This window comes from Parasteatoda tepidariorum, chromosome 2 (assembly GCF_982258835.1).
Source record: "Parasteatoda tepidariorum strain Cologne lab strain chromosome 2, Ptep-v5.0, whole genome shotgun sequence".
Lineage (NCBI taxonomy): Eukaryota > Metazoa > Arthropoda > Arachnida > Araneae > Theridiidae > Parasteatoda > Parasteatoda tepidariorum.
In genome coordinates, this window is record NC_141756.1 from 41,179,141 (window position 1) to 41,201,720 (window position 22,580).

Genomic DNA, 22,580 nt, shown 5'->3' on the forward strand with positions numbered 1-22,580 from the left:
TTATCAAATGAAACACGAAATATAGATATACAAAAGTACTTTATAACTTAATGATCTTAGCCCCTATTCAATATATCATAGTTTGTGATATATATTAATATTTATTTTGTGGTTTGTTATGTTTTTATTTAAAAGTTTGTTTTCTTCCAAATTGAGAAGAGTTTTGTTAAGCAGAAGTTTTTCATAAGAAAGAAAAATAAAGGTATCTTTTCTTAAGTACCAAAAATGTCAATTTTGAAATTATTAAGCCGAGAAATTGTTAAATTAGCTACCAATTGTAGCTTGTGATGTTTTAAATCAAATCAAATAAAATTGCAACTTGAATGCATTTGAATGGTGGAAGCAAAATTTCTAATTATTAGTTTTTAAAATTTTTGTTTTACTATAATATTATATTAGAAATTTTACCAAGCAACTTTGCTTAATTTGCAGTTTTACAGTTAAGATTTGGTTTAAAGATTATTTCAGTTGAAAAATGATGCCATCAATTTTATATTTTAGATAACTTATTTCACTTATTATTATACTGTTGCTTTATATGTTTATGTAACATTTTATTTGTAGATAGGTTTTTACTATCCATATTTTGCAAAATTATATCAAAATGCTTATAATTTAACGCTTATTTTTGAAAATTTTTCTCCTCCTAATTAATGTTATAAATGTAATGCTACAAACATAATTAACTGATAAGAATAACTTTTAATTTACGTAAAAAATTCTCTTTTATTATGATGTTTTCAAAAATAGGAAATCAAATTTCATCTTAGTATGTTAAATTTTGTTAATTTTTTAATTAAAGATTAAGCACCAGATTAGTGTTAATAAGTTAAATCAGTCCATAATCATAAGTTGCAGTTGTTTATTCGAATTTTTTTTTTTTGTTGTCTCAGTTCAAAATTTTTATCCTTTCTGATTAGGATTATTTTAGTTATGAATAATAATTTCGTGAATCATGCTAAAAGGTTTCACTTTTTTTCTGTATTGTAGAACATGAAATTAACTTTAATTGTTAGAAGTTTTGATGAATTTATTTCATCGTTCTAAAATATTTTTCTTACATGTATATTTGTAAAAAAGATAACATTAAGAGAAATATCTGAAGTTAATCGAATTTGAACAATTCTAAATTTGAACAATGCGAAACAATTTCTAAGGCTTTAATGATTACTTACCTAAAATATATTTTTGTTGAGATGAATGATTCTAGAAATTTTATGTTTGATATAAATTAATTAAATGAAGTATTATTTTTAAAAATTTCTTTTAATTGAAACTTAAATCCCTTGATTCATAGTTAGTGCAAACATTGCCTTGGAAAACACCTCCAGTTATTGAGAGTGAGTGGAAACGAAGGGTGGCATATGATATGTTGATGAGTCTCAGCGAATCTAGGCTTGCACGTTCTATTTGTGCGCAGTTTCGAGAACGACTCAGAGCTTCACATGAACAGTTCGGGGCTTCTTTGCGTCATCTTGAAGCTATGCATTCCGGCAGATTAGAAAGGACAGAAGAACAACGTTTAAAAGTGAATATACATTCTCTATTCATATTATTTGACATTTATATGCGCATAATATGAAAAGCTATTCATAGATTTTTGAAAAAAAATATCTTGTGTAGTAGTATTTAGTTTTAATGTACGAAATTTGAAGTTAGTTGTAAAATTATCTAAGCATAATTATAATTTAAATTGGTAAAAGTATTTTACAAAGTTACTTTTTAAAGCTACTTAGCTTAAGAAATTTTTAAATTAACTAAAACTATAACTAAACCTATTTATAAATAGTATTTAGATTAAAATTAATTTTAAAGAATGAAAAGAATAAGTTTATAATTTACAAACACATATATTTTTTGTTTTATTTATATCAATACCATTTCTATCCATTCGGCGAAAATAAAATAAAATACTTTGTTTCAGGTTAGAAAATTGCATGCACCTAAACTTGCTAAATTTGCTCTGGAAAGTACATCACTGAGAGATGTTATGCTTTATGGTATGTTTTATATTCGTCACTTTCAATAAATGTGTTAGTACAGTAGGGAACCGATTATCCGGAACGATCGAGACCATCGCTATTCAGGATAACTGATTTTTCCGGTTTTCTGAATCGCTACAAAAAGCCGTTTTTTTAATGTTAAACGCAACTAAAAAAAAATTTTTTTTTTTGGAAATAATCTGAAAAAGAAGAAAAAACGATGGAGTAATACACTAATGATTATTTCCAAAATGATGGTAAGGTAAACATCTTTCAAAAAAGAACGAAAAATCCTAAACTCTTATGAGGAAAGAAAATTTTTTTTTAAAATGGCAGGAAAATTTATCGAATTTCGTTCCGGTTTTTTGGTTTTCCGGTTTTCTGATTTCCGGATAACGGGTTCTGCACTGTATTATGGTTGGTATCTAAAATATTCTATTTAGCTTGTTATATTAATTAGGTAATATTAGTGTAAATCAGCCTATCTTTTGAAAAAGAGTGCTCAGGTAGAAAGAAACAATTTTGTGTGCTATACTTCTAACTTTTCCAACATACTAAAACATATAAAATAAGAAAAAAATGTTGCTGATCTGCTGATTATATGCAAAAAAACATTAATCTTCATTAGGATAAGGTTAGTTCTTAAAGATGTAAAGTAGGTGTTCACGCGCAAATCAGTTTATCTTGTTCATATTTTGCTCATAATAGAAAAAATGTGTTCGCAAATCTACAACAGTATTTGACAGTCGAATTATCATTGGAAAAATTTGGATAGTTGCTGTTTTGTTCAATCTTCCAAAATTCAATCTTATTTTAGTAGCTGGGTTTTTATTTTATCTGCCTTACTGGGACATGCCTGCCTTGATTGGGTCTTCCATGCTGTAAATTAATGAGTATTTGAAATATCATTGTTCTACTTGGCATTGTTAATACTTTAAAAAATATAATACTTTCCTAAATGCATTTTAGGAATGCCTCACATTGGACGAGAAATTGGAAGAGGCCAGTATGGTGTTGTCTATGCATGTGAGCAATGGGCTGGCTCCTCCCCATGTGCAATTAAATCTGTTGTTCCTCCTGATGATAAACATTGGAATGATCTGGCTATGGAGTTTTACTATACAAGGTAAACTATCTACTAATTATATGCTTATTCAATGCATTTAGCAATAAAATATGTATAACTTTCATTTATTTCTGAGAATCTAGAATTTTATATCTCTATGCATATCATTTGATAAATTTCATGCTTAAATCTTTTTTATTTATTAGTTTAAAAATTTATATTAGTTAAAAAAATGATCTTGTTTTAACATTTGTTTGATATCATGAAGTGTTTATATATAATTCAAGTCTAATGCATACATAATTCTACAGTCAATTTTCAAATTACTATTAAAAATAGGCAAATTTAATCAGCAAAAGTCTAAATATTTTAAAATTTTACCTTGGAAACCTTAAAAAATTTAGGTTTGTCTTCAATTTGGGTTAAATTTTCATTTAAAAAAATTATAATAAATTGGCTTTCATAGAGGGTGGTGGTGGTTACAGAGGAGTGCCACTGCGCTCATAGAGCTTTTTCACGTAATAAAGAAATATTTTTTTAAATGTATCTTTTAACATTTATTTTTTTTTACAATATATGCAATGTACCTAATGAAAAATGAAATTTAATTAAAATTATTTAATTTTATTTAGTTGCTAGTGCTTTTTATTTCTTCAAAAATTTTAAATTACGACCTTCAAATTAGTTAGAGGCATGGAGGAGTTAAAATTATCTAAATAATAATAGAATTAGCTACTGGCTAGTTAGCACTTCAATACATTCATGTTTCTTCTAAACTATCAAATTCTTTTATAGGAGTATTCCAGAGCATGATCGTATTGTACAGATTAGGGGTTCTGTGATTGATCTAACATATGCCGGGGGCAGCACCCCAGCCGTGCTGCTCATTATGGATAGATTGCAAAGGGATCTTTATTCTGCATTAAAAATGAGTCTTCCTTGGAAAACTAGACTACAGGTATTTTAAAATTAATTTTTTCCTGTGTAGGAAATTATTCTTATTTCACGTTTCTAACTTTTTGTTGATACATTAAGATGCAACATATTCAAAACTAGAGAGAACTTTTTTAATGCAAGAATTGCTCATACTTTTTATGCATATTTTAGAATATAATAAGAAAATATAGTTGCAAGGTTTGCTGCTTTATTGCTTTTTAGCAAATTTAAAACACTTTCCTATTTTGCTTTGTACCAAACGAAATACATTCTCTTTTCTCCTGTTTAGCGTTGCAACTGTATGAACTGTTTAACAATAGCTTTCTTACTCCTTGTCTCTACCGCCCATGAAGGGCCTTTATCACACCGCTTAACTTATTCTTATCCTTGGCCTATATCTTCAGATTTTTGATTTTCATCACTTTTAGTTTTCCCTCTACCTCATCTAGTGACTTTTCTGGAATGTCTGACCTTTTTCTTTCCCTTGTACTTTTAGAAATACCAATAACATTTTTATCAAGAGTCTATTGATAAGTTTATTCATTTGGGCTCCAAGTATTTCTGATACGCAATTAAGAATTACAGCTCAATAAATTTTTTTTCTCCAATTTATTCCACTTTATTAAACTTTTAAAGCTTTGAGACCCTCAGGGAAATTTTACTGAAATATCTCACATCCATAAACTTCTCTCACATCAAATGACTTGGAGTAAACTGTTTTTATATTACAGGGATGCCTGCAGCTCAAATTTTGTATAAAGTGGGGGGCTAACATTGAGAGGTGTTATTATATCCGAAAATAAAATAGAATAATTTAAAAATCTATCTAAATTTGAGTATTTTAAATGAATTTTCTTATGAGTATGTTTGTCTTAATCTGATATTTTTGAAACCATGGAAAATAAATTTGAAGATATCTTATGAATTTAAAATTGGATCAAATGAGAATCATGAATAAAGCGGAATATATATATCTATATGATTTTAAATAATTCTATAAATAGCTGGAACTGTTTTTATCCTAATTTTCTTATGTTTGAAAGACAAAATCTTTGAATGTTTGTTTCTATTTTTTAAACTTCTTCAATTGAAATACTGTAATTGATGTATATATTTTAAACTCCCCTTGACAGGTTGCTTTGGATGTTGTTCAGGGCATTCGTTTTCTTCATGGACAAGGGCTTGTGCACAGAGATATTAAGTTAAAAAATGTTTTGGTAAGTTTAAAAATTATTTTTAAATTAATTGTGCTCTGCTCAAAAGTAGTAGTTCATTTCATGATTTGTTCGATTGTATTTATATTTTAGTTCTGTTGTATTAAAATGAACTTATTATGTATAATTTTATTTATGAATATTTTCAATTGTTAGAAATCAAAAGAAAAAAAATCAAGGTGTAAAAAGTAGTAAAAAATTTTTGATCGAAAGTACTTTAATTATTCAGATTAATTGACTCCATATTTTTTCTCTGGATCCAGATCATTCATGAAGAAATATTTTAATTCGAGAGATAATATGAAATTTAATTGTAACATGGTAATATTGGATTTATGCAATGCTTAAAAGCTGCTTTTAAATTTGTTGATGAATATTCATGAACATATTAATCTTCATATTAAACATACATATTCAACATACATATTAATCTTCTCATCACTTGTATCATAGTTAATGAAATAAGATTTCTTGACAAAAAAGTTTGTTTCTCACTATTTTTATCATCTTAAAATGATATGTATGTTGTTAAGAGTAGTATTCATATCATCAGAGTTCATGTAATTCTAATTCTCCCATAATATACTCTTGTACAAAAGTGTAATCTAAACTGAATTTGTACCCCAAGTAGTTTATTATATTGAAATTCAAAATTAATAATTCAGAATGATGAAAAGCTAAGTAAGCTTTCAAAGTAATATTAAACTCTTACTTATTTTTAATATGGCTTGAAAAATAAGCAGGACTTTATTATATTTATAATTCTGTATAACGAAGAAAACTATAAATGTTTTAAAAACTTTTATACATACTTAAATCTGTTTAAATTTAATCACTTATTTGGGTAAAATACTGGTTCCTTGACCTTCCCCCTGAAATTGTTGCTTTAAATTACATAGTTTGGGTTTTGTACGGTAAGTTTAACTTACACTCATTTTCATTTGAATGTTTTTACAGTCTAATCCTGTTTTAGTGAATTATATGAGACAGAAGCAATTGCTGCATAACAACAAAAGTTGTTGCTTACTTTTGCCTTCATTAAATCAGATAATGAAAGGAAATTTATTTGGAGATTTCAAAATTATTCTATGCTTTGAAGTGTTCGCTATTTTGTGAACAGGATTTGACAGCATTATTTTCTAAAGAGTGACTTCTGTACTACATTGTATTTATAATTTATTTTTAGCTGGATAAGCACAATAGAGCCAAAATTACAGATCTTGGTTTTTGCAAGCCTGAAGCTATGATGTCTGGTAGCATTGTGGGTACACCAATTCATATGGCTCCTGAACTGTTTAGTGGAAAATATGATAACAGTGTTGATGTCTATGCATTTGGAATATTATTTTGGTATATATGTGCTGATCATGTAAGATTGCCGTATGTATATGAACAATGTCAAAGCAAAGATCAGTTGTGGAATTCAGTGAAAAAAGGTACTTCATTTTATTATAAAAATCTTTTCACTAACAAGTTTTTTTTTTCTTCGTTCTTTTATAGGTTTTTATATCCATTTCTTTTTTATTCAGAAAGAAGTTGGAAAGTTTTCTGAATATTAGAAATAAAGTTTCATACTAATTGTACTTGTTTTTGCACCAATTGCGAAGGTTGTACATCGGATTTATGCAAAAAGAATAAACATTATGATTTAAAGTACCTTAAATTTTTTAATATTTTGTTAATTTCTAAAAAAGCTCCAAAAATATAAATTACTTAAGGATATTTTTCAAAATTTTATCGTTAAAAAAAAGCGAACTATTACAATCTAATGTTTTTGTATGTCTTCAGGGAATGCAATTATTCATAGTCATGATTTTATAAATGTAATTTTTTAAAATTTAAACATTATGTTTTGGGTATTTCAAGTAGTTTCAAAGTGACAGTTTTACATTCTTTTGGAGGCATTTAATTTTTCAGCATTCTAAAAAACAAATTTAATGTGTGTCTTGCACAATTTTAAAATTTGAACTATTACAAAAAATGAAACAGCATAAAATTTTAGAACATCTTTGATATTCATTTCTGTGCAAAAAAACAACAACTTGTAAATACATAAAATGATTGCTATATTGTTGATTTATTGATATTGTACAGTCTGTTTGTTAGATTTGTTTAATATTTAGCCTCATTTTTCTGATAACTGTTCCAGGAGCTCGACCAGAACGTTTGCCACAGTTTGATGAAAACTGTTGGCGTCTCATGGAAGATTGCTGGAATGGTAAACCCTCCAATCGTCCACTTTTAGGGGAAGTTGAACCTAGATTAATGGAAATAATTGAATACTATGAGCAGAATCCATTACCAAGTGGGTTTAGTTCGATGATTAGATCTAATTCCTATAAACGTAACAAGCGCTCTGTAAGATCTAACGCTAGTGCACCCAGGCGGCGGTTTCCGACTCACCCGCAAGCATGACTCTTAAAGATGCCGAACAGTCTTGCACTGTCGGATGTCTGCCCTTTCTCTGAAATGCTATCAGAGGTTTCTTCTGAGCTTGAGATAATTGCTGAAAAACTTGTGCCTAGACAAGATATTTCTAAATATTGACACATTAACAACTTTTGACTCTCTTATTAACCTTTTTTATTTTCTGATAATACTTGGAATCTTTGGAGTATCTGCTTGCCTTTTTCTTATTTTTTTTAATATCTTTTGCTTGATGCTTTGCTTGCCTTTTTTATATGTTTGTGTTGTTTTAGTATCCATGTTTGTTATGTTTTTCTTTAGGTAATAGATTAAAAACATGACAAAAAAATTTTTTTAGAAAAATTAAGTTCAACTTTTATTTGTAATGTTTACTTTAAACATTTCTATATATTCGACAATGCTTTTTAACCTTAAAGGAGCTGCTTTTATTCACTTTTAGAATAATCAAAGTTATTTACTAAAATTTAAAAAAAAAAAAATTCAAAGGAAGATCTGCCTGTTATTAAAAGACAATATGTAAAATCTTGTTGTTTTACTTTTGTTGTTTTTAAATTAAAATTTTTTTTCAATAACAAATTTTCACTTAAGGATGGTGGTTTATAGACTTTTTATTAAATTTAGTATTCTCAAATTGGCAGGTGAAAGAGGAAATGTTTTAGTAAATAAAAATATATATATGAAACCTAATAACTTATCTTCAGAAAAAAGTGCTAAATGTGTTTTTTGACATGGTTATTTACTGGAAAATTATAAGAAAGTTTCCAAAATTAAACTAATGTTGAAGAATAGATAAAAGATTTATTCCTTTTTAAAAGCATAATTATGTTTATCTAAAATAAAATCTGAATCCAATTTTATTAATAATTAAAAAATAGTAATGTAACTAAAGTTAAATGAAGGCGTGCAAAAATTTACTTGTGACTGTCAGTCTCAGATTTGTGCAATATTCTGTTTGTCTGTGTGATATCTATATTGATTGTTTTATCCTTCCCATTGTGCTGTTTAGGCCCAGTAGAGCAGAAAGAAGTAGAAATTCTGTCTGCAAGTCCTTACATCAATTTGGAATTTGCTCCTGCGTAGAATAGTTAGCTTTTAATTTTAATCTAATAAAAGGGCATTAGTGTACATAATTTGTGCCAAGTCAAAAACTATGTACTTGAGCTTTTTGTGACAACCATTTTGTACCTACTGTCCTTGTTTGTGATATTTACTTTTAAGTAGTCTGCACAAATTCGTCCTTTTTAAAGAGCTCGAATAGAAGATGAAGTAAGTAGTGAACGTGTACTTTTTTTGTTTGTAAAAAGTGTAAATATTTTGTTTTCTATTCATTGTTAGTAAAATTGGAAAGTTTAATTAAAATCGAAGATCTGTTTATTGAGCTAGAATTTGAATTGCAATATTTTATTATGTATTGAAAAGTATTATTTGATTGTGATGTTACATAAATTTTTAATATGAATTCGACATTTACAGATTTTAATCTATTGAAATAATCATTTGTACAATTTTATAGTTTTCTGTACAGACTTGTTATGTATAAAATATATATATATATTTTGTAACAAATTTTAAACTGTTGTTGCATAGCATTTTATATAATATGCCTATATTTTTGTTAGAAGTGTTAATACCAGTTTGGAATAAAAGTTATTTATAACAAATGGTATTCCCATTTTATCATAAAAAACAGTGTGAAAGTTTAATTGACTATTTTACATATAAATTTCCATCCTGTTTATAATTATAAATTTTTACAACAAATAGATCTCTACAAAATTTCTAAAATTTTGGTTTCAGTTTGTCTACACAGAATAAGTATATATATTACATTTTAAATTTATTAATTGGTAGTAATCATAATAAATTAATGAGTTTTCTTTTATACACATGTGTTACTTAAAGAATAAGGATAATAAAATATTAACATTTAGTAGGAAAAACACCCTATTATTCCCTTTAGATGGAAGGAATAATTTAAAAAGGTTCTAAATTTTCATTTAGTTTTTTCATAAAAACGAATGGTCATCATTATCAATTAACATAAATACACTGGTTATCATAAATTAAGGAAAAATCACAAAAATAGCGATAACTCTTTCAAAAGTAAGCCAAACCGTGCAAAATTTGCATATGTTGTCCACTAAGAGTAGCTGAGTAAAATTGCAATATGCAAATTAGTGGCGCTGCACTCGGCTTACGTCATCAGCCTGGAGCATAAAAGTCCAAGTTTGAGAGAAAGCACACAAATTTTACTGTGATTGCGACATTGAAAATCTGAGATAGCCAATTCGTAATAATGACCTCTAGGCATCATTTGCCTGAAGAACTACGATGGAGAGCCATCGGGAGACTAGAGGCAGGGCAGAGTCAATCAGAAGTGGCCAGATGGCTAAATGTGAGTCCATCTGTGGTTCATAGACTTTGGAGGCAATTTCAAACCACAGATTCGGCATCTAGGAGGTTCAGTCAAGGACGGCCAACTGTTACGACCAGTGCCGATGACCGATATTTGACATTAAGTGCACGCAGGAATAGAACCGCTACTCCGACACATCTTAGATCCTCTCTTGCTGCAGCCACCGGAAGGTTGGTGTCAACGTCAACTGTGCGCAGAAGGCTCCACGAAGGTGGTCTGTATGCGAGACGACCAGCCATTTGCGTGCCGCTCACATCACGCCATAGGAGAGACCGTTTGCAGTGGGCCCGACAACATGTCCACTGGACGTCAGATCAATGGAGGCCTGTTCTCTTTACGGATGAGTCCAGGTTTAGTCTAGAAAGTGACAGTAGACGTTATTTGATATGGAGAGAACCTGGGACCCGTTATCATCCATCAAACATCCGTGAAAGAGATGCATACGGAAGAGGCAGTGTCTGTGTTTGGGGAGGCATATCCTTAGGAGGGCGCACATACCTCCATGTCTTTCCAAGGGGAACCGTGAATGCTCAGGTTTATCGAGACAACATCCTTGATGCTTATGTGCGCCCATATGCCGGGGCAATTGGTGATTGCTTCCTGTTACAGGACGATAATGCAAGACCACACAGAGCTCGCATTGTTGATGATTATCTTCAACAGGAAACAATTACTCGCATGGAGTGGCCAGCTCGATCCCCGGACTTGAATCCTATCGAGCACGTTTGGGATGCTCTAGGGAGGCGTGTATCTGCCATCAATCCGCCCCCTCAGACCCTTGCCACGCTTGCAACTGCTTTACAAGAGCAATGGCTCTCACTTCCTATTGAACTGATAGACCGCATAATTGAAAGCATCACACATCGCTGTTTGTGCTGTATTGCTTCTAGAGGCAATCATATTCCATATTAAAGGTACTTTTTCTATTGCAAACCGATACTTCCAATTTGTTTATTTTATACATGTGCTAAAATCTATACTACTATTAATGTCTGATAATTTCTTTTTATGTTGTTTAATACCTTACTATGTGTTGTATATTGTGGGTAAGTTTCATAAAATTCCATGTGTAATTTCTTGAGTTATCGCGATTTTTGTGAATTTTCCTTAATTTATGATAACCAGTGTATAATGAAATGATACATATGTTTGTTCTGGACAAGGCTAGATCACAATATTTAGTTCTCATATGGTTAGTACCTAATTAAAATCAATATTGTTAATGTTGTACTAAACTATCTGTTACTACAGTAGGATGACATTAGATATGCTTTTCTTTATTCAGAACATTATATTACCATACACTGATTTGGATCCAGCAGCAGAAGTGAAAAAAAAAAAAAAAAACAGTACTTTATAATAATAAAATGTATCATTCTTTGAAAGAATATGCCACTAACTACATCAAATTAAATAATTAAGTTATAATACACATTTTCGTTTATAATTTTATTTCAAACAAAATAGAATGACAAACAATTTCTTATACTTCACTAATTATTATAATTAAATATATCTAAAACAAATGAATGATTTATTTGGGTGGAACCCAAGCTTGAACTTTAGGTTTTGTTGTAGAATAGGGCATATATGCATGTTTAGTTCCAGACATGTTAGGTGAATAATCTTGGATCCATTTATGATCAACTGGCTTTACAATGGTTGGTGGATCATCCGTCATGTAGTGCAGCCAACGATGCCTGTTATTATAGAAAAACAAGAGAAATTTAAATAATACATCTTAACCTTTAACAGACTAATGCAGCATGGTACCTTTACTTACTAGGCCCATCACTGCACTTATGGTATCATTTTGTTACTTATATCATTCTTACTGTTGTCTTACAGTTAATTTGAATATAAAAAGTTAAATAATTACATTTAATTGTGAGAAGTAAATCTGAAATACTTCTGGGCTATTAAGGGGTTAATAAGCCACAATGCTGTTTTAAGTATTGGTTGTTTCAATGAAACAGCAACTTTATGTACATTTTCAAATTACTTTTATAACAGAAATATACAGGTTGATAAAAAAAAACTTCTGCTGCTTGCACACGTTTTTACGATAAAATTTTTTTTTCTTACTATAACGTAGCACTGAAGAACCTAAGTGCTTGCTTGCAAGTAAATAGAGTATAAAATATTTTAATTAACAGAAAATTCAACTTGTTCTTAAAAATCTAATTTGGTATTTTTTTTTTACAGAAAAAAGATAATTTTCAATTTAATCATAAGTAAACTTAAAAATTTAGAGCTATTTTCAACATTTTAAAAAATTGATTTTTTTAAGCATATAAGTTATGAGATAATTTCTTAAAAATAATTTCTTCTCATTTACAAAAAATAAGTGGCTTAAAGATTTAAAAAAAAAAAAAAAGTTTTTTTATTGTTATTATTTTTGCAAAGTACTTAACAAAATTTTATTTATATAAAAGAGGCATAAATTTGTGCATTTAAAAGAAATCTTATTTATTGAACAAGCATTTAAAATTGATCTTATGATTAATTTTTCAATTTTATGCAAGACAGACAGCAGAGCAACTATAAAATATCTTATAATGTAGAAAGATAATTTAAAAAAAAAAAAGTACACTAATTTTTCTTTTACTAATTTCTGGATGTCGAAAAGGAAAATATTGTATATAAAGATATATATATATAATGGGAAAACTTTACATATCTTATACTCTAAATTAAAAGAAAAAAACAAATCTCATTTTTTCAATTTTTATTATTTTTTATTTGTTAGGTTTGAATTATCACAAATAGAATAGTAAAAGCCCTTTAAAAATAACAAGTGTCCCTCTATTAACTGTACTTACTTTTAGAAAATATTATGAAAGTTGATTAAATACATCAGACATAATAAGTTTTGTTCCGTAAAAAAAACTTTCTCAAAAAACAACAGCAGTGGATTATCTTTTTATTAACATTTTCTGACGCATAGTGTTTATTTTAAGAAAATATGAAAATTCTTTTTCTCTTTCACTACTAATAACAAGAATTTTAGACATTTCAGTTTTTTCATCTAACCTCTCTAGTTAAAGATATTGAGATTTAACTGTATTGTTTAAAAAATTAAACACGTAATTCAATACAAGAATTTTCGCAATTTTCAAATAGCATGTTATTTAAATAATTATTAAATATGAATGTAAACATTAAAATAGGATATTAATTGATACGTGATCATAAATAATCCATTCTTACAAAATTGATCTACATGCAAAACATGTCAAAAATTTTACTTTTTTAAAATTCACATACAGAATGAGGCTTAGGAAAGGGAGGGTAAAAAGAAGTTACTAATAATCTGATGCATTACAATTTAGAATGAAAATTTAATGGTTAAAAATTATTTTTTAAATGTAAGGAAACTTATTTTGCTTTTTGAATTATTACAATGCTGATAGCTTAAAACATGTAGAGAAAAAGTTTTTTCACAAAAAAAAAAAATTCTTAACTTATGTAAATTTGAAATTTTTAATCTAAAAAAAAAATAATAAATTCAAAAGTTTTTGACTGAGTGAAGAAAAGTTGTAAAATTTAAAGGTGTGTAAAAAATTTTAAAGTAAAGTTTTTAGTCATTTTAGTTTTGCTGTAAGGACTTAAAAAGAATTTTTTTTTTCTTTTCGTTTTCACTAGTGAGAAAAAGTGAGGGCAAGATACTGTAGTATAAAACACAGTTGTAAAATGACAGATTTTTTTAGCAATATTAAAATGTAATAACAACAGCAAACATTTATTTTAAAGATAGTTAAAGTGATAAAACAGAACAAACAAAATGATCCTTGCATATAAACTTTTGAGGGGGTAAATAAAAGTTTGAATTAGTTAATACCAGGACCCTTTTTTACGGAACAAGAAACATTAAAAAAAAAAAAAAGCTATTCAAGTACTTTTAAATATTTATTATTCTTATACCATTGGTCAGCACATTATTAGCTAACCTGCGAAAAGAAAGTTTACCCATGTTTAAGTCAACAAAATAGAAATCTAAAAGTGAATTCTGTCAATTGTGTACTAAATATTCTTTAATAAATTTATGCAATTGGAAAACAAAATTTAGGAATTTAAAAATAATATTTAAGTTACACATTTGAAATATTTTAGAAGCACATTACAATATATCAAAAATACTTATAATTTATTTTTGGCTTTGTATGACATACTTTTTTTTTTTTAATGGCGGGCACTTGGAGCTATTGTCCATTGGCCACAGAAAGTGCCAGAACTGCTAATTCTCTTTTCGTTACCCAGTGGGCACCTGTGGCGAAGCCACGGCGGTGGAACAGCGTCGCCCACGTCACACTACCACAACCCGTTTATAGGGCGGGTCACATTCACACACAAAGGAGAAAGGACATAGAACACAGATAGAGGGAAAGAAACATCCATGCCTTGCCCGGGATTCGAACCCAGAACCTTTCTGATGCAAGGACAGTTCCCTGCCCCCTACACAGACTGGTCGGCTTTTATGACATACTAGATCTACACATAAGAGTCTACACAGTGATCCACTTTTGTATTTTAAAAATTTTTAAGCAAAAATATAAAAACCCAATATGTTTGAAAAAATTATGAAAAATTCTCTTAACTTTTCTAATTCTATCCAAATTTTTTTACAACAATTTGCAAGGCATCATTGATAAAAAACAAAAAAACATGTGCACTCACAAAATAGACCCATTTTGCCTCATACTCCGCTATATCTTTTAGTGGTGATCTGAAAACAGTACTGATACATACCACTACAATTTAGATTGGAGAGCAGATATTGGTAGTAATAACTTGGCCTTCACACCATGGCCCTCAATTCACCGGCTCTGAAGCAACAGAGGATTATGATCAAGGACATGATTGAAAAAAATGCAATCCAACTACACACCTAGCTTTTAATGCAAAAAAAATATTGCAGCTCGAGACTTGGTAGGCAAAAACTCAGCCCACAACACTAGCTGGGGATTAAAAAAGCTGTAGAAAATTATATATCTATATAAATGTCTCTCTCTATATAAATATGTATAGAAAATTACACAATGGACCCATAAAAACAATCATCTCACAAAACCTTATAGGTCTAACCCACAAGAAACACCTTTTTCTTTGTAAAAAAAAAAGAATTTTATAAGTATTTGAATTAATTGTTTGTTGATTAAGTATCCTAGCAGCAAATGTTTCAGATATGTAATAAAGTAGCTCAACAAACAAGACTTTCAAGTAATAAATAAAGCAATATAAAAATGTTGAAGATTTCAGCATCAGATCCAGCACTCGAATTGCCAGCAAGCTTTGATTACAGTTAGGCAGTGGAGTAAGAGAAAAAAATCTTACAAAAAAAGGCAAACTCAAAGTAAAAAATTCGTAGCGTACCATTAGACAAGCCACTATAAATTAGTAGCAATTAAGAATCTGACAGTGGCAATTGCAGTTGGCACAACCAAGATCTGATACAGAAATTTCTTTGTTATGTTCGATATAAACATGGTTAAAAAGAAAATTGGTTATACCATTCAGGAGGAACTTGGCTACCATCATAATCTAGATTTACTGCTTCTGTATAATCCACCCAACGATTTCGAGCTAAAAAATAAATAAATATGTAAAAATAACAGAACTTATATGAACACATATTAGATAAGAATAAAATGTAACAAAATAGAGTGAATACATATGCTGACTTAAAGAATAAGAAATGTTTAAAATACATGGTATAGTTAATTACAAAATTAGAGAAGAATTAACATCACTTTGCATTAAAAAATTTTTAAATTATATGAGAAACAGATTTTTAAATAACTTTGTTCTGTTACAGAGTAGTAATATTTTTCAGTAATAAAATAATTAAAATTTATGAATATAGGGCAAAATTAATGGGTCGCCAGCGACACAGGGCAAATAAACATTAATTAAAAAAAGAGATTAAAAATTTATTTGTTAATCATCACCTTTTGCTGTAAATACAACTCATGTGCTTTCAACTTTTCATATAATCTATCACACAAGACAGTTGTTACTATTATTGCTAGTTAGAAAGTTATTTTACTTTGGATTTGGATACTGCACAATTTCAGGTAGCCTAAATTTGGTTATCAAAGATTTCACTCAAGTAAAAGTTATTTTATATATATGGCAGAAAATATTTAAAAGTAATTTAATTAATGCAATTTCATCATTATGATTACAATTATTTCAGATATATTTTGTAACTAACAGTGTTTTCATTAAAGAAAAAAAATGGGAGAGAATTTCTCACTCTTTCTCAAGAACAGGGTGAGATTTCAAAAAGTTAAGTGAGATTTCTAAAAATTAAAAAAACACGAATAAACTTGGAAAAAAGTATTTCTTTAATTTATAATACATTTTTAACATCTTCTAATTTTTAAACCATTGAATATTTTTGCTGCACCATATGGAAAATGTTCTATATCTACTTTTTCATCAGCTATTCTCATTAGGTTGCTCAAATGCTCATCAGTCAATCTGTTACGATATTTTGCTTCAATTCGGTTTTGGGTGCTAAATGATCTTGCAACAGATGCTGAACTATTCGGAATCACTAATCAAATTTGTGGCATTGTGCACACACTTTCTTATCCTCTTTATCTGCCAGCATAGGCTTTTGAATTATTTCTGTTATAGAATAATGAAGTTCGTTGAAGTTATTTCCATGTTTATACAACTTGTTAGGTCTTCCAGCATAGTTTTCACAGACTTCAACTTTTACAAATTGCTGTAAATTGTCGACGGAGTTTGATAATTAATTAACAGCTAAAAATAGAGCTAACTTTAAACAACTTATTATACAGGACTCATTTTTTTGCCTCAACACTTTTCGAACCCGTTTTTATGTCTTTTTCAAAATGGCGGAAGACGAAATTTTTTACAAAATTCGAGAGATTCGCACATTTTAAAATTGATTAATAGAGTGCGCAAACTTCTCGGGTTAATAATTTTTTAATGCGAGAAAAGAAAAAAATATGCGAGATTCTCACGCTGTAGTGAAAACACTGACTAATAAATTTCATGTTAGTAAATAAACATACATTTTATGCTAAATATTTTTTTAAAAATAATTTTAGGTTAAGTTCAAAACTTAAACTCTAAATTTTATTGGTTGTAATTAATAAATGTTTTTCAGAATATGTAAATTTTGCATCAATCTACTTGGAGAGGTCAAAATTTTTTTTTCCTTAATTTTAGATAGGTATGAACCTTGTAGAGTGTATTATAAGTACAGAACTGTTTTACATTATCAATAGATTTTCCCAATATTAAAAATGCTACAATCACCCACTAGCTGTTAACAAAATTTTAATTTTGCACCATATGAATGCATAAGAGCAAAAGAAGGTTTTAAGCACAAATAGTATGAACATGCTAAATAACATTTTAGAAATATGCAGATTTAGAGATTTAGCAAACATATTGTAATTTACTATTTGTTGTAAGATTTTAGCTTTTAATTTACTTTATGAAACTTTTAAATACTGCTGGAAATGGTTGCAAATAGATTTGTTCTGTTAGAAAATGTCAATAAAAAAAAATTGTATTAATGAATAAGTATAGGAAGAAGTACAAATGACAAGGTATATTTTATCCTATGTAGACCAAAGTGAAAAAGTCAAGAATAAAGCACAAATAAAGTCTAAAAATGGGCGCCTATAGTTTCGGTTACTAATAAGCACAAAGGATACTACTATCATAATGTAAATATTTTTGTTTGGAGGAAACTTCTCGCTTAGAAAGCCGTAACTATATTATGCCCATTTCAGTACTGTATTTATGCTTTATTCACGTTTTTCTCTTTAGTAATAGCAGGAAGATTTTAAGAACTGAACTGATAGCTTGAACATAATTTATTAAGTAATATTTTTAAAAGATAGAAATTTTATGATATGAAGTTATGTTTATAGATATATTTAATACTAATTTATTTATAAAAATCTTCAAATAGGGTAGGAAAATAATTTGTTTCCTTAAATTTTTAAGCAAACATTTAGTAAACTTCACATGTTTATTTACTTAAATTTTCTTTTAGGAAGCTCTTACTTGAATATTTATCTTTGAAAAACTTTAGTATATTACAAGTGACAGGAATAATTGCGAAGTTATAATGTAATAATATTTGAAATCATACAAAATCCTTTACCACAAAAAACACGGAACTTTATTTTTATACTAAGTTAAATGGCTTTGATTAGTTAAACACTAAAAATAGATATACTTAATTACAGAAATATTTTGCATATAAGAAAATAATAACAATAGGAATAACGTATTAGCTAAAAATTGTGTCTGAGGAGCAATGTTTAAACACTTATTGTTAAAAAAATATTAAATGCTAATTCCAATAAAGGAGCAAAACAGCTTTTTTAAAAATAAATGAATAAATAAATAAAGTTTTACAAATAGCATTACAATCAAGCATATGGAAAAGCAACAGAAAGAATTGTTTACTTTTCTTTTAAGCGAATGTTACGAGCAAATTCTAAATTGAATTCTGTACTTAAATATAAAAAATAAACAAATGAATAGTAAGGGATAATATTGATCCTGTGAACAAAATATTTACCCCAGCATTACTATTAATGATACAAATAGATACTTACAATAAAAATACATTTTGTTTTCATAATATTTATTTCCAAATTTATCAACTCCAACAAGTGTTCCCATCTTCAGTTCATCTGTCCTGTAAATTAAAAGATGCGAATGTGAGTATCTTAGTGATATAAAATGATCTTGTTCAAATGCTGTAGGCGAACTCAATTTTAGAAATTTACCTATATAATTTTTGTAAAGATCCCCAAACACCACCATTGAATTTAATAATATCGTAAACTCGTTTCACTTTGTCTAAACCTAAATATCTCGCCATAGTAAATTAGTAGTTTAAGATCAAAGTCATAAATTTGTTTGTTTACAATTTGACCTTAAAATTTATAGACTATAATATTAAAACATAGACTGTCGGTTCCTATGAAAAATAATGGAAGTGATATATCACTCATTTGCAGCGCTATTGATCAAAAGATGGCGCTGAGTTATAAAATGAAAATTATCGTCAGTAGATGTCGCAACAAGCAAAACGTTGACAGCCATCAACTGCTATGTAATAGCAAATAAAGTATAAGGGCTTCTCAGTTAATTTTTCAGATTATTTTCACACCGAAACTTTATCGTTTATTGGAATTGCTTAATATTTCAGGCTTGTGGGCTCAATTTACGCTTATAAACTATAGCGTGTATACCTCTGCAATTATTAAATTCCTTCAGTAGTATATAAGGCATGTGAACTCGATTTATGTTGGAGTACCTTTTCCTAGATAAAGGTTGATACTGTCACTAACACTCGCATAACATAAATCTTTGTCAAATAGAAAGGACACATAGTGCAACGCAGAAAAGAACAGTATGAAGATACAACCAGGGTAACAGCGGGATTCGAATCCGCTACCTCAACGCTTTGTACAACGTTTGGTAGGTGATATTGCTCGGGCACAGATGCTCCATTAATCATTAATATATTTAGAATTCAACAATCATCAATTGCGCAACTATGTCCTAACAGAATAATGGTGGAAGTGATAGCTTGGCAGGTAGAGCGTTGGGCTCACGTCCGAGAGGTCGTGAGTTCGATCATTGCCAGCCGAAGACTTCCCGTGAATAAAATGGTGACTGGAGTATGCTAAATATATTGAGATCACAAAGTATTCCTAGTTCCCATAACAAATCAATACCTCTAGAGGAACTGGGTTGGAAATTGATGGTACTCTGGTTCTGGTCAAAATTACGATCTGCGGATGGATGGATTGTGTGTGAATATGTTGTCCCGATAAAACAGGATTTGACGTTGTCTTCGGATCATCCCCAAGGGATGTTTCCCAGACAGTCACCAATAACCCATTGTGCAGCTCTAGTGTGACGAAAATGAAAAATACCTTACCGTATCGTACAGGAGTTTAGTATTATTATTAATTTTTTTAAAACTTTTTCAATGTTTGAAACTCCATCGATTACTGAACAAAACAATATTATAAAGAAATAATTCAACTTTGAAACAAATAAATAGTAAAAATGAGAGATAACACTGTAAAGATAGAAACTCATTCATTTCTGTTAATATCTTCTAATATTTTTAGTTCAATTTTTGCCCCCCCCCCCCAAATTGAGTAAAATATGAGAAAAGCAACAGAACTTCGACTGTTTCCACTAAAAAGCTGATTCTAATCTTAAAAGCCGGTTACCTCCCCCGAGAATCGAGTTTTACTGGGAATAATACCCAGAAAAAATGAAAAGTTCTGTAGGTCATCCTATATCCAATTAAACTTTCAAGAATATTGACCCTGCAAACAGCAGTTTGCCTCATAAATACAATAGAGCCAGATTAATTCTCCAGAAGTTGCTTATGGTCCTTCAGGTTTCAGTCGTTGTTCAGTTTTTAATTGTTCCGTATGGACCAAAACCGAAGCCAACCAAAAAACTAGTATGTTAAGTTTTAAGCCAGTGGAGGAAGTACACGAAAATTTTATAAGAAAAACCACAAAAGAAAATTCCCTATCCGGAAAATGAAGATAATCACAATAATTTTTGCGTGCCTAAAAAGTAGTCTAACTAATCACCAAAATTAAATAAACGAAAAATTGCTGCCTATAGTCAACTACTTTTGATAAAGACTAAAATTTATTGATGCAAAATTTATTGAGTGATTTCTTTAGTTGGTAAACATGTTATCTAATTCCCCATGTCATTAATCTTGATAACAATTTAATAAACCGACCGGCCTGTGTAGGGGCAGGGAACCTTTTAAGGATTGACTATAGTCAACTACTTTTGATAAAGATTAAAATTTATTGATGCAAAATTTATTGAGTGATTTCTTTATTTGGTAAACATGTTATCTAATTCCCCTCGTCACTAATCTTGATAACAATTTAACAAACCAACCGGTCTGTGTAGGGGGCAGGGAACTGTCCTTGCATCCGAAAGGTTCTAGGTTCGAATCCCAAGTAAGGCATGGGTGTTCTTTACTTCTCTGTACTATCTGTCCTCACTGTGGGAGCGACGTAGGCCTATCTAATATGGTGCCCCTGAAAGAGAGGCCAACAAAATCGCCCTGTATATGCCTGAATTGACGGATGTTAACACAGGTGGGCTTTGGAAAAAAAAAACGAAAAAAAAAACATTTTAATAATTTTTATGTATTTTTACACTGAGGAATTTTTAAAAATATGGGTAAGTTGAAAATTAGAATGAAAGAAGTTGATTTCGGAGATAAAAGGAATTTTAATTTAAGGGTATTCAAAATGAAAATGATAAGAAAACTAACTCAAGTAGTTTAAATTCAACTCTTGAGCTCGAAAACGCCTCTTAGCGCTAAGTACAGTAAGCTTCCTAATGATGGATTTACCCATTAATCATAGTCCAACACAATGCAAAACTTGTCCCTCTAAAAACAGCTGATCTAAAGAGATAGCATGTGCACGCGCGTAGGGACGACACGTGAGTTTTGTTTATCAGTTTGCAAAACCATCTGTAGGCGTTTTAGTTGCAAGTTGCTTAATTTAAAAAAATTAAATAAATGTAGGTAAGAGGTTTTCTTTCCTTTTGTCGAAAGGCCTGATAACATATGTTAATTGATAAAAGTGAATAAAAATAACGAAACAGGGTGGCACAACAGGGCCTGATATAGTTTTCCACGACAGGTTTGCTCAAACAAAAAAAATTGAAATATTTAAATAGAAACATATTTTATATCTCCTACCTTTTGTCACATTATTTTGTTTTCAGTAGAAGCCTGTTCAAGAAAAGTTAAAATCAATAATTTCGTTACCATAATTTGCAGATTAATTTTAATGGGTATCTAAATCGCATTTTTTCTGATATCGATGCATTTAGAACAGTGTTATTTTCCCCCTGTTGTAAGTAAGCTAAGAAATTGGTCCTCCGCTTTAAAGAAAAGTTACTGCTGCTGTCACTTCTATAAGCTTTAAATTTATGCCCGAGACAAGAATATCAATCCACTTCCATTTTTAAATTTTCACCACATATGTCTGCGGTCTGTCATTTTCTGTTGAGAGAAACGTAAAGCAGACTTTTCACCAAGATTTCTGTTTGTCTTTGTAGAACCCCTTCTCATATCAGAGTATTATATTGTTGATTCCAGAAAAAGAAAATGTTGAAGTGTTACATAAATTGAATAAGCTTTCTCACCAAAAAAATATAATAGTTTTTTTTTAAATTTTTTTTAAAATATGATTTGATTTGATTTGTTCATTTACGTCGCACTAGAACTGCACAATGGGCTATTGGCAACGGTCTGGGAAACATCCCTGAGGATGATCCGAAGACATGTTATCACAATTTTGATCCTCCGTAGAGGGGATGGCACACCCGCTTCGATAGCCCGACGACCTGCACTCGAAGTCGAGCACATGAAATTTAGAATTAATAACTTTTTCTGTTTTGAATTGACGCATTTTTTTTAATACAATCAAAATCTGATATAGCTCCACTAAAAGATAACAGATGGAATT

General features: G+C 29.4%; 2 protein-coding genes across 5 annotated transcripts in view; one reads left to right on the forward strand and one right to left on the reverse strand.

Moving 5' to 3' along the window:
• The window catches only part of LOC107436193 (dual serine/threonine and tyrosine protein kinase), a 28,538-nt gene extending 19,252 nt beyond the window's left edge, over positions 1-9,286 (forward strand). For 2 of the 4 annotated variants that reach the window (XM_071177454.2, XM_043042199.3), the window contains 8 exons: positions 1,298-1,528; positions 1,925-2,000; positions 2,952-3,108; positions 3,844-4,006; positions 5,118-5,201; positions 6,385-6,634; positions 7,348-7,503; positions 8,632-9,286. In XM_071177454.2, coding sequence (XP_071033555.1) covers positions 1,298-1,528; positions 1,925-2,000; positions 2,952-3,108; positions 3,844-4,006; positions 5,118-5,201; positions 6,385-6,634; positions 7,348-7,503; positions 8,632-8,705 — 1,191 coding nt within the window. In that variant the 3' untranslated portion in view covers positions 8,706-9,286. Of the gene's footprint in view, positions 1-1,297; positions 1,529-1,924; positions 2,001-2,951; positions 3,109-3,843; positions 4,007-5,117; positions 5,202-6,384; positions 6,635-7,347; positions 8,431-8,631 lie in introns of those variants that run through there. The other 2 variants (XM_043042200.3, XM_043042198.3) reach the window with 2 other exon arrangements.
• Positions 9,287-11,475: 2,189 nt separating this feature from the next.
• Positions 11,476-19,153, reverse strand: ND-B17.2 (NADH dehydrogenase (ubiquinone) B17.2 subunit). Its single transcript, XM_071177455.2, has 4 exons — positions 18,828-19,153; positions 18,654-18,736; positions 15,552-15,624; positions 11,476-11,741 (listed from the first exon to the last, which is right to left on the reverse strand). The coding sequence occupies exons 1-4, from the start codon at positions 18,920-18,922 to the stop codon at positions 11,576-11,578; spliced, it is 417 nt and encodes a 138-aa protein (XP_071033556.1). The 5' UTR covers positions 18,923-19,153; the 3' UTR covers positions 11,476-11,575.
• Positions 19,154-22,580: the final 3,427 nt, after the last annotated feature.

Coding starts and splice junctions, on each gene's coding strand:
- ND-B17.2 (XM_071177455.2), bottom strand. CDS start 18,922: ATGGCGAGATATTTAGGTTTAGACAAAGTGAAACGAGTTTACGATATT. Junction 18,737..18,827: donor TCTTTACAAAAATTATATAG/GTAAATTTCTAA, acceptor TTTAATTTACAG/GACAGATGAACTGAAGATGG. Junction 15,625..18,653: donor AAACAAAATGTATTTTTATT/GTAAGTATCTAT, acceptor TTTATTTTTTAG/CTCGAAATCGTTGGGTGGAT.